This window comes from Agelaius phoeniceus, chromosome 9 (genome assembly GCF_051311805.1).
Source record: "Agelaius phoeniceus isolate bAgePho1 chromosome 9, bAgePho1.hap1, whole genome shotgun sequence".
Classification (NCBI taxonomy): Eukaryota; Metazoa; Chordata; class Aves; order Passeriformes; family Icteridae; genus Agelaius; species Agelaius phoeniceus.
The window spans coordinates 22121994-22140605 of NC_135273.1; the positions used below are offsets into that span (position 1 = coordinate 22121994).

General features: G+C 37.3%; 1 protein-coding gene across 4 annotated transcripts in view; it reads left to right on the top strand.

The window, feature by feature from the left end:
* The window catches only part of LRMDA (leucine rich melanocyte differentiation associated), a 612230-nt gene that overhangs the window by 335862 nt on the left and 257756 nt on the right, over nt 1-18612 (top strand). For all 4 annotated transcript variants that reach the window (XM_077183241.1, XM_077183240.1, XM_054637712.2 and 1 more), the window contains exon 3: nt 9977-10108. In XM_077183241.1, the coding sequence (XP_077039356.1) occupies nt 9977-10108 (132 nt within the window). The remainder of the gene's footprint in view (nt 1-9976; nt 10109-18612) is intronic.

Sequence of the window (18612 nt, forward strand, 5' to 3'; positions counted from 1 at the left end):
AAAAATTAAAACTTTTAAGAGGAATATTCCATATAATGCATTATTTGGTAGGAATATTCTTAATCAGCAGAACCGTGTAAGCAGCACATTTTCTGCTTTTCCATGATTTGAGTATTTAAGTCATAAATACTTCCAGTATCTTGTAGTAATCTTTGTGTTTTTCTTAATTGCATTTAACACCATTGAGAAATCTTTCTTTATATTACTGAATGTGGAAATATCTTTTAGTTGTCCTCTCCTTCTTCAGATTAAAAATCTGAAATGAATCTACTCTATCTTATTTTGCTGTACTGTTCTGACGTATTCTGATGAGCCTGGATTAGCTGATGTGGCCTTTGGGGAGAGACACATCAAATGTAGGCAGACAGCTCCTGTGTCTGGTAACAAAGACTGAGGAGGTCAAAACTATCCCAACAGGCCTGAGCAGGTCAGTCAAAGGCAAATGTTGGAAATAAGATTTGGTGGGGAGGGGAGTAAGGGGCCTGGGTCAAGTCCTGTTCAAAAAGTCAGCTTTGTCAAAAGCTTCAGTCACATTCTTACCTACAGGCAACCTCTGCTGATCCCAACTCATTAATCGAACTGGAGAGCCGTCTTGACCCTGGCTCCTTCCCTTTGAAGTGTGGTGTCCTCTGCAGCATGAGGAAATAATTTGCTGCCTGATTCAATGAGCCATCAGTAGAGCCAGCAGACCTAATGACATGTGAGAATATTAACCTCCTACCACGAAGAGCTGTGAATCTTGAGAGGCAGTCTATAATTCACCCAGCACTCCTGAGCCTTCCCTTTCTGTCTTATTCTTGCACTCACTTTCTCACTCACGGGGAGAGAGAGGAGAGATCCTCTTGTCATAAAACTTTATTTCCTTCAGTAGTGTGAGCCTTCTGAGCTGCTTGATAAAGAGTTACTTTCCTTTTGCAGTTGGATAAAATTTATACTGAAATTACAGATGTCTGTCTTGCATACAATAATTTCTGTTAAAATTATGACACAGGCTGTATTCTGACATCAGGAGGGTGTAATCTCAATACTTACTCAAGCAGACAATTTTGTTTCCCTATTTATTTTTCATCATCAGAGGAGAAAAGCAAATGCAGGAGAACAAACATGCATAAAAGTGCTGTTATTCTGTACAATAGGTGTTTTAGCTTTCCTCAATTAAGATGAATCTTTCTGCAATCCTCTTCTTTTTTTATTTTTTTCTACCTATAGGATGAAACAGTTCTGCTTGACATAGTACTGTGTGTTATATGCACACACAAGGGCATGTTTCACTCTTTGATTCTTAAGAAAGAAATAGATTGTTGGTATAATCCCACTGCTTTAAAACTCAGAGCTGGTTTTTCTCTTATTGACTCCTTTAGCATTTCCATAGATTCAGGACTTAATGTCTGGTAAACTTCAGCAAGAGAGACATTGTTATTCATGTGACTAAATAAGAAGAAAAGAAAAGCAAAAATGGCCCTGTGTCTATTTACTACTCAGCATGAAAGTGGTGGTGATTACCAGACTGTTATATACCCATATAGAGTAAAATATTCTCAGAGTTTTGTTTTGTTTTTAATGTCTTTTCATAGTGCTGATGGGCTGAATTTAGAGGTCAGAATTTAGAGGTTATGGGTACAGATGGGGAACAGTATCCAACACAGCAAATCCCAGACCAAAATGGCTATTGCTGGCAACAGTCTTGTCTGTGCTGGAAAGGTTTTGGTAACTGTTTTTGCTGTAACTGTACTGTCAAATTTCTCATCTTTAGTGGAAATATGGTTTGCAAAAGCAAATGGAGTTACAGCAAGTGTGAGCACTTATAATGGTGAAAGATGTTTCTCCACTGGCAGCGAAAGTTAAGTGATGTAGTTGTGTGGCCAAAATCTTTCTGTAGGAAATGGGGCCTGAATTCTGTCTTGTTATCATTATAGAGTTATTCTGCTCCTGAGGAGTTTTTGGTAAAAACTGTTGGTGTGTGGTGTGGATCTGGGTACAGACTAAGATACCATGCACAGGGGATAAAGGAGGGAATGGAGACAAAGCAGGGTAGGTAGCAGAAGGAAATAATAAATAAATGGCAGTCATATGATGATTAAGAGGTACTACAGTGTCTGTGGTACACACCTATGTAGATCCCTGTCTTTAAGTTGTTCTAAAGACATTTTTTAACATCGAGGGATTCAGTATTATGTCCATTAACAATTCTCTGCTATCATGCTTGAGCAGTCTATTAGTCGTCCTCACCTCTTATAGCTGGTCACAAAGGCCAGTCCCTTTGCCTCTCTCTGCTTCATCTTTTTTATTAAGTTTATTAAAACTAGTCAGATTATACATTCTTATGGCACAGGCTGTGCTTGGTCCATTCATTATGGTTTCTTATCTTGGCAGGCAATCTGAATTGAACGGCAGCTAGTCCATTATGCACATATGAAGCCCATCACTCCTCCAGCAATGGCCAATTCATCAAACATTTATCTTTTGCCCTCTGAGCAGTGCGTCAATTTGCTTGTCAATCCTCAGCCTTGGTTGTTGTGGAAGATGGGAGAAAAATTACTTTTCTTTTCCCCCTTCCCACTGAACTCTGGTAGTCAAAATGGGCTTTACTCTACTCACTCTACTCCCCCGCTCTCTGTGGAAAAAGGGGAGTTAAGTTACTATCTGAATTGCAGAGTGACAGATTGATCCAAGATACACTAAAGCTTTCATTATGGCACTGCCTTTGCACTTGAATTTGCTCATATTTCCATTATAATACTGGTTTTTAGGGGGTTTATAAATAGGTTCTCCACTTGGCACATGGAGCTGAGAGGAGCTTTTAAGAATAAACACATTACAGGGTTTTAGCTCTTTGTGGGGTTTTTTGTTTGTTTGATTTTTTTAAACAGATTGTTTGTTTTTTAAACATTTTGTAAACCATGGCTATTCTTTTGCTGTTTTTAATCACTAATACTTCATTGAATTCTTTCAAGTTCATGAAATGGCAGTATTGCCTTTATTTTTTAAATGCCATTTGTTTTATTAGAATTTTTTTAGTGCCATTTGTTTTATTGGGATTGATTTCCATGTTAAGAATGGGGAAAAAGACAAAGCAAGAATCTTTCATTCAAGTTTTTCTCTTAACTCATTGCTATTCTTCATCAAACAGTTGTAATAATTTTTAGCAGAAGGATGTTTAAGTCTGTACATAGGAATTTTAGGGAAGTGATGCATAAATGAACTATTAGTGGTGTTTTTTCCAGAATACCCATTGATAAGCAATGAATATATATTTCTCTCTGCTTGGTAATTTTTTGCACTGTTTTGCAAACTGTATTTTCTTATATGATACTTGTTTGGTGACTAGGTGACTAAGAACTCATTTTCCGATCCATTTTGTATTATTATGAAATATTTGATATAGCTTATGTGAAAACTGCCTTCCCACAGGCTGTATAGTACACTGATTGTCATTTTATTTGAATTTAAACAAAATTGTAATAGTAGTATAATACAAAATCTTGGCATGTTTAATCCCAAAGATGTAATATAAAAACTTAAGCAAAAAACAGCCTAACATGAAGGATAAAGTTTGAGCTGTATTAATGGGATAGTCTCTTGAGTTTGTGCATTAAATACACGTAGTGAAATCTGAAACTTTAAGAGATACATTGGAAAAGAAATTGAACCCCACCACAGTCAGTTTTGTTGCTAATTTATCTCTTTTGCTTGGTTGATTTGGTTGTTTGTTTTATTGATGGTTTTTTGTGTTTTGGTGGTTGTTGCTGTTTGTGGTTTGGTTTTTTTTTAATTTTAGTAGAGTCTTGGTGGGAGAAAATGGTGGTTGAACAACTGAATGGTTGACTGTGATATGTTTTTTGAGCCCCTGAAAGCTGTAATTAGAATTTGTAGTTTATTTCACCAGGTAAATAAGGACTCCTACAGGACATGGCTCTTACATTTTTTTTACCTTAATGTTGCAGTTTCTTTTAATTTCATTGCAAGATTTCTGACAAATAGGCTCTGTTAATCCTTCCCAAACAGATGTGCTTCATTGAGCCTCACCTGAAGGTCTGATTCACCTTCTGGGAGTGCCCATCTTTTCTTGCTGCCTGTAAGGAGTTGTAAGTAACTGTAAGTTGTAAGATGGATGAGATGAATCTGCATTATTGCTTTTCAGACAATGCCATCATTTGAGTAACTGCTACTTATTAGCAAAATCCCTCTCTCAAGAAATATCTGCATTTCTCTTTTGTAATTGGTAGGAATGTTGGTGAAATATTGTAAACGTAACATCTAGAATTCAGGAGACCTCATCTCTTTTTGTCTGTCTGTTTATTGACTCTACTTTTGTTTGGGTTTTCTTGGAGGTGGGTGGTGGCTTCTGAGGGTTTAGAAGTTTGGGCTTCCTTTTTTACACAATAGAATTTGCTGTGTAAGACTTAGAACAAGACTAAAAAAGAACAGATGAATGGTCTGAGTTTTTCTGAATCACCAACATTTCAATGTGCTTACATCACTCTGGTTTAAGATTGTTGTGAAAGATGTTTTCATCCCAGGCTCCATTGGTAATAGAGTGTCTCACATAGTTTTGTATGCTTCAGGGTATGAGAAAGGGGGAAAATTGAGGGAATGCTATTTATTTTCTTTATGTCTGGAAGAAGTCAAGAACGACCATTATTTGAAAAGATACTTATTGCATGTCCAATTCATAGGAGAAATTTAATCTTTTCTTTTGGAGATCTCTTTTTCACAGGTATTTAATTATGGTACTTGTTAATATCTTTTAATTTCTCTTTTGCTGAACATATTCACAGCTGTGCCTCAAGTTTTACCCTAATAGTTTCTTGCAGATATTTTCCATCTACCAACAGAAAGATGGAAGTGATACAAAATGTTACCTCTAGATAGTCTGCAAAATACTAACATTTCTTCTGATATTAGGCAAAAAAAAGCATTTCTTGCTTTACAAATTTTGGATCCTGGAGGCTCTTTGCTGTCAATTGGGTGCTTTGTTCTGTGTGTGTGTGTGTTCTGTCTTGGTCCAGAAGTCATGTCAGAGCTGTCCATTAAGTACTTCATTCTGTTTTCTTTTTGGTTCTATTATCATGCAGGAAATTGTAAAATCACTAAGTAAATTGGCAAAAAAAAAATTTTATTCTTGACTACTGTAGAGGCCATTTTTGGATGCTTTACTTGTATTTTCTCCACCTGATTTATTTTTCTTCTCTCCATACGTATCTATCTATATATATAGATATAAATATCTCCCCATTTTTTTATTGTGCTTTGTTTTCTTTTGGTGAGGTTAAGTCAAAGGACTCTAGAAGTCAGGAGTTCTGGGTGTTATTTCTTGTCTCTGGGAAAATTGCTGGAGGTCACCTTCTGTTAGTCACTTAACCTCTCTCTGCTTTACTACAAAATGGAATTTTAAGCTCAGCAGGTTTTTGAAAAGTAATTCATTAATGTTTTGCAAAAAAATGCTTTGTAGTCCTTGGCTGGCAGGTGCTGGAGAAATAGAAATTGCATTTCTATTTAAATACTGAAATTATCTAGTACTAGGGTTCTCATGTTGATTCTGCTCTCCTGTAATCTGTTAAAACATTAAAGATAAGGAAAAGGTATTTTAAAAAGCTCTTGTTTTGTAACAGCTCCATCTTTAACTTCTGCTAATGGCTATCTCCTGTCAACAAAGTGCAAATCAATTTCAAGGCTAAACCCAAACTCTCTCATTTGCATATTGTTAACTGCTCTCTCTTTTCCTGTTAAACAGGAGGAAAAAGTCAATTAGGTATGAGGCAGCTGTCTTATTAATGAAGGGGTGGGATAAAATGTGAGCAACTCTTCTTTTGTAGCATATGCTTCTGAGCAGCTTGTTTTTCTGAACAAGGACAACTGCAGAGTACCAAGTTTTGTCTATTGCTTGTAAGTCTTCTGCTTTATTTCATTTATGAAATCTCATGTTTTCATTGTCAAATATTACCAAAATGAAGAGTTGCTCTTTACTTTCATTGTAACCAAATCCCTGTCAGGCCAGAGGGATACATGAAATAGTGTAGTTGACAATTACCATGCATACACATACATAAAAAAAAATAAAATCTCTGTCATGACATTCCTTTATGATTAAAACTTTGTTATAAACCATGAATGAATTATGGAAAAGAAAGCTGGAAGAAATCATACTGATTAGCCGAAGGACTTGGATAAAATGACATTTCTGAGACCTTTATATTCTAAAGGATTATTTACTGTCTACTTACAGAGCATCTTAAGTCGTTTTGCAGAGGGAGTCAGTTTCCTGTTTAGCGCAGTGTTTTTGTAAGCTAATGAGGGCAAAGCATGAGCCATAGGCAATGATGCTGTGATATTAACTGTGACAGGGAGCTTGATCATAATTATCTTAACGAGGATAGGGTTAATTACAGTGGAAACTTAAAGTTTTTTCTGTTTGAATGAGGCGGCACTGAATACGTTGTGATGTTTTGTCGGTTTGATGTGACTTTGAAAATTGCGGTGGAAATCTCTTGGCAACACTTGCTCTCCTCTGGGAGCAGAGTGTGAGCCCTGCAATGAGGTAACTGAGATGGTACCTGCGGGTGAGATAATGGGCAGCTTTCATGACATTAGAGCAGGGACAAGGAACAGGCAATCCACCTTAGTGATGTTTATTAGCCTTTTGAAAGTAAGGGAAACAGCTACTTGCCACCAGCCCTTCAGTGCTGGTTGCATTGTTGTGGTGAGATTGTGTGTTTGTTTTAGTATACTAACATGGGGAGACATTTTTTTTATGCTGTGAACGATGAGAAAACAGTACAGATTTACCTTTAGATGGTTCTCTTTCTTAGGGGATTTCCCTCTTTTTATACTCGTTTCTTAGGTTGCTTGTACCCTTCTTCCTCTGTTGTGTATATATAGGCATTCCTCTCCTCTTTTGTAATGGGCTCATAAGGAAATTCTTGGAGTACATTAATATTACTTGCTCAACCTCATTAAAAATAAAAATGACAGTATTTTGTACTGATTTCTGTCTCAGATTCTCAAAAATACTTTCTCCATACGAATTTACAATTAGAGTCCTTTCTTATCCCCCATCTGCAGATGGGAAATTGAGGCTCATGGAAATTATGGGACTTACTGAAGTTTCTACCATAAAACCAGTTGTGTGGATTGTTCTTAAAACTTTTACACTTTGGAGTACAACTGCTGGGAAGTATTTCCTAATATTTAATGATGGTTGAGATTGTTGCATAGAATTCAGTAGGTAGTAACACTGGCAAACACATTTTTGCCTTTTTTATTTCTTTGCCACATCTTACCATTTTTGTTTTGGTGCTTTTTTTTTTTCTTAAACAGAAGTTTAAGATGAAAAAAAAATTTCATGAATAGCAAAACAACATATGGCTGTAAATTTATATTAATGGTTACACCCTCTCTCTGTACTGTGGCAACCCCTCCCATCTCCCTGGACTCTGAATTTAGGTGATTAAATCACCAAGTGCACACTGCTCTGATGACATGAAAACAGCAATTATAAGCAACCCCCTGTGTAACATGGCTCCTTTTTAACTGAGCAGCTAATAACATTACATGGCAAAAATTATCAAAACCAGACAGGTGTAAGGAGATTTGCGCACAATTTTCTCTGCTTATCTATGAAACTAGTACCCTTGTGTTCAGCCCAGGGTTGTGAAAGAAAGGCTGTTTCAATAGGCAACTCCCTCTAGTGTTTCAAGGCCTTTTGTCCCACTTCATGGCTTGTCATTTTGTTTTATGCCTCCCCTGCAGCAGTTTTGGATGTGCGCTTTCTTCTCCTTGCCAGTTGCCAACCATTTGCTGATTCTCATGATAAGAGTATTATATTTGCATAACATAACTCAAGAACAATGTGTATTTTGATGCTGACACTGACCAGAGCCCAAGCAGTGTTTTTTCACAAAGGACCTATTAACATCCCATAAGGCTCTGTGGTGCTGACAAGGAGGTGGCCTTCTCTGAACTCTTTTGGCAAGTCAAAGTCATACATTGAAATGTGAGGTTTGGAAATAATCCACTATTTATATAATAAAGAGTATTTAAGGGGAATTTGCTAAACTAGGTTTGTCAAACTGAAATGAAAACTCATAACAGCTTGATAAACTCACTGCTACTTCCTCCGAGTTTCTTTGCCTTTTAAAGGTACTTGGTGGAAAGCACTGTCTAAGATGTTTGCTGCTTTCTCCTCGAATCTTGACTTTGGCAAAACCAAGTCTGTTGTGACCTTCTGGTGAAACAGCTAGCTCAGTGCAGCATGCTAGCACAGCTTTTATTGGTGAACAGTTTATGTAGGCTGAATTAAGGTTTTTTTCCCAAAACTGTTGGTTAAAGGCACATGAAAAACATGTGATTCTTACTGTGGTGATTATTTCAGTAAAATGTAATATAGAGGCCTTTACTTTCTCAGCTTCAGAAATTCTAGTATCAATGCACTGTAACGATATAGAAATGCCATAGGGTATAGGTGGCAAATTTTTTCAGGTCCAGCTGCTGAGCATCAAAATGGCGTGATAGTTTCCCCTCCCTTTCAAGTCAAGAGACTTTGGAATCCTTGGACTGAAATACACTGTTGCAGTGTTGCAAAAATGTTACTTGAATATTTGTAGTTCAGCGTGCAGTACCCAGTGTAAAGGTCACACACTGGGTTTCTTTGGTTGCTTGAGCTGTCTCAGTGTGATCTATAAGTGGTCTGTAGGTTCTGGCTACAAAAGCACTATCTTGTTTTCATTGCACAGATGAATGTTAAATTGCCTTTTCTAAAAATGTGTTTTCCTCCAGTAATTGTATCTGTGGAACTTTCTAACAGGGACCTTGGCTGTACTTCGATCTTTGCCAAAAGCTGGGGGGAGGGTGTGGAAATCCCCTCAGTATAAATGTCATTGGAAGCTGAATAAATAGTATAACCTGCATCTCCCTTATTCATCACATTCTATAAAACAGCCAGGAGATACAGTGATGATCTTCCCACTGGTAGGCATAGTAGATCAGCTGTCAAGTCATGCAGTCTCAGCATATCTTTAGGTGTCTGGTAGGTGAATGAGCTGTGAATACGTGCCTGTGCCTATGCTTTGTATATCGTGTGTCTTAGTTGATTAATACGTAGGGAGTTTTTACTGTTGGAATGAGCAAGCATTAAGAATCAGGCTTGGAATAGATGCCTTAACAAGGTAATGAAATGTTCTTTTTTAGTTTTTTTGGGGTTTTTGGTACTTTGCTGTGACAGGGATGAATGCTTCCAGAACCTTGTTTATTTACACGTAATCATCTTCACTACCATGTTGTCAAATGCTCCTTTTTAAAGCTGCTCTCTGCAGTGTGACCTGTGGCTTTGACAGTGGGACAGTAAGTTCCAAGAAGGAAGAAGGCAAATGCCTTTTCTGTCAGGAGTAATTCTGCATTTTATTCTGTAGAGAACATTTTATTTTGTTTGCATGAACTCAAGAAGCTAATTAAGAGGTTAATAAAAAGGGGGGAAAAATTCTTTCTACAGTTCCTAAAATTGCATGTAAGGTAACTACTAAGAAATGATACTTGAAGTTGTATTTATTATTGTTAGCAGGGTATGATATTTCTTGGCAGAAATGATGGATGACAACTTAAATTTGTGTCCAGGGAATGAAGGTGAACTGTGACAGAGTTATTTATCTTGGGAATGGAGGTTAGGGTCAGGCGAGGCTGGGTGCCTGAAGGCACAAGACATTGACAAATTCATCCTGCAGGCCCCATATCTGAAGCCTTTTGTTTTGGATCCTGGCTACTCACTAAGTGACCCGCATCCTTCATCCTGCCAGCATGTGAAGGATGTGTTGCAGTGCCAGCACTCCCCTTGCCACTAATGCTTGTCATTCACTCTTCTGACAGGCCCAAACCAAAACTATTCCCACTCCTGAAAGGGAAGGTTAAAATATTTATTTCAGCTCATAATGGCCTCCCTGATTTAGTGGAGTATCATTTTTCCTGTTGCCTTTGTCGTTTGCAGGTCACTAGAAGGACTGAAAACATTCAGTTACTTGGAAGAACTGATCTTGGACAACAATCTACTTGGAAATGACCTTCTGTTACCCAGGTTACCCCACCTCCATACCTTAACGCTCAACAAGAACCAAATATCCTTTCAAAGAAATACCTGCAAAATGTCAAATGAGTTTTATGTGTCAGCCAAATTAAAGTATGTGAAATATAGTTCATGTGCCGACAAAGCATTCTCTCGTTTGGCACCTGGAATACTTCATAGTAATTTATTACAGGTCATTCATAAATGAAATGCACCATTATATCTTCCTGTTGCTCCATTTTAGTGAGAGATCTAAGTTATGGCTCTCAAGAAATCTTTCTAATAGATAAAATAGAGAAAGAAAATAATGTCAGTGCTACCCGTGTGCAGCAGTCAGTTCCTGTGTTTGCTTGGGGTTCTGTTGCAGGCTGACCTCTAGTGGAATAGAGCGTGCAGTGAAACGCTCTCAGGTTTTAATACTTTAAATAGCTCTTAAAGCATTAAAGTAAAGTAAGATAAAATTAATTGAACCCACATAATAATTTTAATGATTTTCTCTATTTTCATATGGTAATATGCACAGTTGGCTAGCTGCTGTGCAACTGCAGCTGTAAAAGCATGTCACTCTCTTCTTGGTATCCCAGTTCTGTATAAATTCACATAAAATGCTTTCCAAATCAAGGTCCTAATACGGTAAAGTCTTTTGATGTATGGCTAAGTCCAGTTGTAACCAATCAGTCACTTCTCCATATGCCTAAAGTTAGAGCCTATTTCTGTTTATTAAGAATAAATATGTCAACATTTGTCTTAATACTCTGCTGGATCAGAGCCCCTCATCTGTAGGCTTACGGATAATGGTCTGTAAAAACGAATTATCTGCAAAGTCTATGCACGTAGTCTCGATTATCCCATAATTTTCTCAGACTTTGACCCATCTGGAGATTTGAAGATGTGTAATGTATGATTTTGCAAAAGTGAAGGGGGATCACACTGTGGCCAGAAGGCCAAGGGAGGCCTGTGGAGTCTTAGAGCACAGCCCACTAAAGCCCTGGCCTTGTAATTGCAGTGTGAGGACAAGACTGCTCAACTGCAGGCTTTTATTACAGACAATGTAAACTGAGAACAATTTACCTCCTACTAAAGCAAAATCCTCCTACTGAGGGGAATAAAAATAACTGCAGATTCTACCATTTCTGCACTTATTTTTGACTCTATAAATAAATAAAAATCAGCAGAGTGACTTTCTTTCTTGGAGCTGTGGAAATTTGCCAAGAGTGTTTCTTGAACAGTAACAATCATTACTGTACTAGGTATTTGGCTAGATTTATGGTTAATACAGGGTATTATGGGTTGGATTTGAGTAACTGGTTTTATTGTTTTGTCGTTTGCTGCAATGGTAAAATCTGAACTCGTGAAGAATGTACAAGAACATTGTTGTTGTGGTGATGCCACTTGCAAACCATGAAGTGTGCATGTAGCCACAAGACCAAAAAGCACGTAAGTATATTTGTCCTATGGGCAGCAGTCCTGGAGGAGTTTCACACTTCCCAAAAGGAGCACAGAGGTGCTGAATACTAACTCAGTGAACAAAATCAGAGGGAAAAAAATTAACCTGTCAGTAGTAATCTTTAAAGAGTTTCTGCTGGTCCCACAGACAGACTAGAATAGTATTGTCAAGTGAGTAAGCTCTCAAAGTCAGTGATAATACGATAAGAAGGATTTGATGTGTCCTGGGATTTTTTTTTTTTAATCTAAAAACTATGAAGTTAGAGCTTTGAGAGTATTGAGGTACCCAGGTTGTAGAAATAATAAATGCATTTTGTAGTGTGCTACAAATAACTTAATAGAGGAGTTGCAGAAATAGTTGTGCAACACCTATTGTATACAAACTGCCCAGAGAAGAAAAATTACCTGCTGTCCATCATTAACATCCTGAGCCCTGGGGAGCAGTGATCTCTTGTAGGGAGGATACATCAGTCTACGGAAGCACGGGGACTTTCCAGATTCCTCTCCTCCATGTTAATGCTGTGTTTGAAAAAGGTCTTATTTGAACTTGAATCACTTTTAATGAATTATTTCTCTATAGAATTCTTCAAAAAATGTTAAGAAAAAAATGTACATTTTAGGATAATGAAATACATTACAGAGCAAAGAATACTGATCTGAAATAAAACTTCAGTGGGTGGAATATTGCCATGTATACATAAATATATATATAGAGAGAGTGAGAGTGAGGTGAAAATAAACAAAAAGCCAAACTGACCCCTTTGAAAATTGGATTTGCATGTAAACTTTAGAACACATATGAGAGCTTTCCTGAGTATCTCTTAATATAACTGTACTCCCCTTTTATTCTGGCTTCATTTTGATCCATATCCTGTTTTGATAGTTCTGATAAGAGCTTTCTACTCCTTTTGCATGGTTCACTTATTGTGTGGCATTGCATCTGTAAATAACATTTGGGCCCTCCTAACATAATGTCTGGATACTGTACAAATGTGAAAGCTTATCTCTAAATCAGGCAAAGACTAAGAACAATCACCTGGTATTTTTTTCTTCTGGTTGCCTATTTCAGTTACAGTCAGGCCACTACCAATTTTTCTGCTACAAGTGGAAGAGGCAAATTAAAATATAACAATCAAAAAATGTGTTATTGCTCAAATTTTCTGTAATGTATAATCTGTTTAAATCTTTTAAAATGCAGTCTGTATAATGGAAATACCTAAAGGAGAGTTGGCAACACTGTGCAGTGTTGGATTATGTATCTAACATGCTTTATTTCGTGTATATAGTATGGTTATTTTTTTAAAAGTCTGATTTACTTTGGGAAACATATCTTAGTTTCTTTCTCACACATAGTGGACAGCAGAAAGCAGTGCAGATCAGGATGGATGGGGGTAGATGGGAAGCTGCTTTTGGAGGAGGACTTATGACTGCAGTCTCTATTCTTGTAATGGGAAGCCTCATTTCTCCTTTTAAGTGTGTTGACTAGATACTACGAATCAGTCAGGAAACTTGTAAAGAGATTTATTTCTCTGTGGGTGTTATAGCAGTGTGAGGATTTGTGCCTTTTCACTGTGCTGATCTGGATCAGTATGGAACAATATAGTACGAACTTTTAAATTTCCTTTACATTTCAATCTTTATGTTGTTTGTCAAAATTACTCAAATGGGCAGCTTCAAAATTTGACAAACTATCAAAAGATAGTTTTTCAAATATATGTATATATTATATACATATATATATGTATGTATATATGTGTATATATATATGTATATATATATATGTATGTGTATATATGTACACACACATGCCTGTGTGCTGAAAATTAGAAGCTGTTCACTGCCTCATTTCTAAACAGACAAGTCCAATAATGAACCAGATCTGTGATTCTTTGTAGTAAAGCTCCATTTCTCTCCTTAGTCCAGTAAGCTGTATATTTAACATACATTCTATATACTTTTGAGGAGCTGGTACTAAAATTTCTTGAGAAGAAGGTGTTGAATGTAAATGTAGCACACAGGGAGGAGGGCCATGGGGATGGTGAAGGGCTTGAGAGGAAGCTGAATGGCAGCTCAGGTCCCTTGTTCTGTTCAGCCTGGGCAGGAGGAGACTGAGGGCAGACCTCACTGCAGTCCCAGCTTCCTCAGGAGGGGAAGAGGAGGGGCAGGCACTGATCTCTGCTCTGTGCTGACAGTGACAGGACCCAAGGGAATGGCTTCAGCTGGGCAGTGGAACAGCTCCCCAGGGCAGAGGTCACAGCACCAGCCTGAGAGAGCTCATGGAGCAGTTGGACAGTGCTCTCAGACACAGGGTGTGACTCTTGGGGATGTCCTGTGCAAGGTCAGGAGTTCAATTTAGTCATTCTGGTGGGTCCCTTCAAACGAACATATTCTGTGGTTTTATAATTGACTATATTTCTAGGTTTTGAAAGGTTTAGGGGAAAAAAAATTTCATACCATGGGAAATCTAGAACAGGGCAGAATGTCCATAATAGTATGTACATTTCTTATGGCAAGAGGAGCTGATTCGGATTTAGGTATTATATGTTCTTGAGTCTTTGACAGCAGCATGTATTAAGTACCTCAACTGAATGACATACCAGTAAGTACTTCTGGAATAAAATAATTTGTCTTCATACAGGTCTCGTAGTAATCTCTAATATTTACAGATTTGCTTATCACCAAAAATATAGATTGTAGTTTATTTTTCCTCTGTGCTTGTTCCTAAATTGTCCTCAAGTGCCTGAAGACACAGAAGTCCTAGTCTGACCAGAACCTTATTATATTAACTGCTGAAGACTTGGTGTTTAGGTTGAGTGAATACTTTAAAGACAGAAAATTTCTCCTATTATGCATGGTTCCCCATTCCCTCTAAACAGACAATTGAAGTGGTACAGAACTCTTCCTGCAGAGGCTTCTGAATTCTCCACACGACAACTGTGGATTTAGTGAAATCTGTGTGGCTTGTTAGAGAACTTGTGTACCTAATGAGCCAAGAATCTTTCTTCTAGAAAAGAAGATTCTTCTAGATTCTTTTTCTGAAAAAAAAAAAAAATAAGTCATGTGAAGGCCATCATGGAGGAGAGAAGAAGTGTTCTGTGCACCTTCCATACATCTATGGAAGAGCGAAGTAGTCCACAGTCCAGCTGATTCCTTATGCTGTTCTACAGCTGTGCTTGCAGGAGTTGAGCTGCAGATATCAGAACTTTTTTAAAAATAGTGATCTGCTACTTTATTTTTGTCTTTGTGATGCTTTGTTATTTAATAACATTGAAATGTAGTCTTCAAATCTGCAGCCTTGGAACCATGGGGATTCTAAAATGCCTTTAAGAGCACTGGCAACTCCAGTTACATAAAGAAAACTAATGCTGCTCCAGTAGGCAGAATGGGATTTTTTTCCCATATATTCAGTATGCAGGAAGCTCTCCATGAGATATATGGACTTAGTTAATTACCATCCACTCTGCACCTTTTTCTTCTTGAGCAAAGTGGTTTCAAAGTCAGTGAGCAAGGCCTTATCTCAAGGTCCTATCTCCCTACCAGATAGGGTTCAGGCCAGAATGTGGCATACAAATGACTGTGTGTGACATCCTATTGCACACAGAGAAGAGGGAGATGTATACTTGCATATTGTAAGCTATTTCTGTGGTTATCCAACCTTGAAGACCTAGCACATTCTAATGGAAAAGCGTTCAGGTGGCAAAGATCTTTTCATACTGCATTCAGAGAAGAATTGGTAACTTCTGATTCAAGGCTATTTGTGTGTAGAATGTCTTGTGATTGCTACATCATGTTTGTGATAAATTTAATTGAAGCAAATGTTTCAGCTGGGAATAAGTATAGGTATCTTGCTCATTTGTGACTCTGATAGAAGTGTCATTCAGCTGTTTTAATGTTAGATTGATTGCAGCAACTGCATGACAGATGATTAGTTGGCAGAAAACTTTTGAATGACAGTTTGGGGACTTTCTATGTGATGATCTGGAATTCTGCATGATATTCCTGATATTTTCATGTACATATTTCAGAAATATTTTGAATGTATGCTGATTGCTCTTTACTGTATCTCCTTGCTTCCAAGAACTTCCAAAACCTGTAGTCAATGAAGTTCATTAACATGGAAAGTTCTCCTGCAACTCTTTTGGGGAAGTGGAATGACTTTTTGAAAGATAATGGTGGAGCAACTTGGAAAGCACTGCGAGAGAGAACAAGAGTGGTTACTTTTCTGTATTTGAGTGTGTGACTAGTAAAAAGAATTGCTAGCAGACAAAAAGTCAACAGAAAGAAATTCCAGATTGTCTTGCATATGTCAAACTATATGTAAAAAGTAATTGTATGGTGACATAGGAAGTGGATAAGTTTTTTTAGACAGAATAAATTAATTTAGAGACATAGCATAGATTATGTTTCTGCATGAGTTTGACCTGCAGTTTTTCCCAAGAACAAGTGTGAATATGGTTATACCAATAATACTGGTAAGGAAGGAAGAAATGCTCTGGTGTTTGGGGATGGCCAGCATTAGTGCTCAGTACCTAAAGCATCTGATCTTTCTATTACTCTCCATAGAGGGTTCATGCACTGTGTCTGCCCTGGAAATTTGCAGAAAAGACACAGCTAAAGAATATAGAAGAACACAGAAGTCTGGAATAGAGGAACTTGTAAGATGTCATGCAGTAGTTTCTGTGTGAATCCACTCAACCTCTTGGAAGTTTAACAGAATAGTCTTTCACTATGCTTGCTGTCAAAAGACATAGCTTAGCATCAAAATGACTGTCCCTGCTTGTGAGGTTCTCCTAAAACTAAGTCAAGTGGCACTATCCACTCACAGTTCAAAACTTTGTCCTTGTGCAAATGTAATATTCCCTGGGAACTAATCTTTGAATGGTTTGAAAGGGGACATAGTCCTGGCTAGCCACTAGAATTTTAGTCCAGGCTACAAGATTTTCTGCAAAATAAACAAATGAAAATGCTACAAGCTTGCACAGACAGTTAATTCTTAGCCAGAGACAAAAGACACATCATGTGCTTTGGGCTTTTGCTTGTTCTTCCTGCCTTTGGGACAACCTCAAAAACAGTGGTATTGAGTATGAGAGAGAGGGTGAAAACAGGCGAGTCAGAACATGCCTATTTGTGAGATATTTTTGGTGTGTATGTCTGCTTGTGAACAGTCTAAATATGCGTGTGGTACACACATTGTAACAGTCTGAAGAGGCTTTAAAAGTTCATCTGTGAGAGATGCCCAGTTCTTTTAAATGCTTCCCTAATTTAAAACTAGTACGGTCTTTTGGATGAAATTTTAAAGTATGTCCAGTGTATTTCTGCTAATTGTTCCTGAAGACCAAGTTACATTTTTGGAGGAAACCATTGTTGTATAATTCCTGAGAATATTATAGCTTTTGAGCTGTAGAGCTGATGATTTTAAAAATTTAATTGTTACAGTTTTTTCTTTTGTTTGATGTCTGTTAGAAAAAGAGGCATTAATAGACGGGTAATGATGGCACTTGAATTAGGAGATGGATTACTACACTAAGGCTTTTTAATTATCTCAACAGCAGTACTTTAAACCATTTTCAAACAGTAAACTATAGTGTAAGTGTTGGCATCACTGTTACAAATTCACCTGGTGATCAGTGACGCTGACTTTAGATCAGTCCAGAACTATTTTTACAGAGCTCTAAATAAATAAATACATTTTCACTAGCACTGTGAATGGATTTAATTGTGGGTTTTCTTTTTTGGAGAGAATGGAGCTGAAATTGGTCTTAGAAGTGGCACAGCAGGGTTTTGCAGCTCTTTGGCTCTGATTGCACCAATATGGCACTGCTTGGACTGCAACAATAAACCATAAAAAGGAAGCTGGCAATAAATTTTCAAATTTGCTTTGATTTTCTCTCTCCATATTTTCCTAGCATTGTTTTAGAAAGACATAATGCTTTTGGTGGCATCATATAGTTGCAGTATTGTGATGTAAATAAGTATTTGACATGCTAATTAACTGAACACTACGCTAGAAGTGCACCATGACTTATGAATCATCTCTGAGAAATACTTAATCATGAGAATTTTAACAGGATGTAGTTTTTTGGGGGTTTTTTGTACATGCTTTGGAAAAAATAAATAACTGCGGTGTTAGGAGAATAGGACTTCTTGGAGAATCAATCTGTACCTTGCATTTTGTTTTTAAGAGGGATAAGAAAAGATATCTAAGTCCTAAAGAAGAGAAAAATTAATTATTCTATTTATGATATAATTGCTAATTCTCTTGTATGAGATACTTTTTAGGAGGTGTTTTTGCATCTGAAAATAAATGCTCAGGGTTAAGATATGAGATATTAGAATATAGACACTAACTTCCAAATTTGGGAGATTTAGATTTTTGAAATGCAGATTATCACCTCCTGTTATTGACGTGAAATTCTTGGTGAATATGGTGTCTCTCTCTTTTGCTTTCCATAGGCTTTTGAGGTGTAGCCTTACACTTAGTGCATATCTAAGCTGACACTGCTTTTCATTACATTTCTAAATACGTTTTGCATTTGCCTTGAAGGCTGCATGTTCAGATGGGAGTTAGAATACATGTCATGCTCCACATTCAGCAAACTTCTGGGGAGAACAGCTTTTACATGAGGAATACCTCTGCTGAACTGACAAGCAAAAGTCCTGCATGTTTACTCCATAAAAGAAGCAAGCATTTTGAATGACTTGGGGTTTTTTTGTTGTTATTGTTGTTGGGGTGTTATTTTTATGGCTTTTTTTTTCCTTTTGATAGGAAATTACCAGATATAATCAAAGCCTTGCAATAGCTAACCTCCTGTGTGTGATTGCTGTTATGGCAATAACTGTCTTTTGTAATAATAAACTATTTCTCTTGAGGAGCCATTTTGCAACTTAAGCAATGCTGGGAGAAATTAAGTGTTGCTCCTGGCTGAGGGAGGGTGCCAGGTTCAAGCACTTCTCTAACAGCCTTCGGAAACTTTTAAAAAGCCTTTTCCACACTTGAACATGTGTGGAAAAACAGTTTGTGAGTTTCCCATCACAGTCACATACTTCCTCAAAGAGCCATGAAAATGTTTATGTGTGAGCTTAAGGTCCACGTATGAAAATGAGCAACAAGTTTG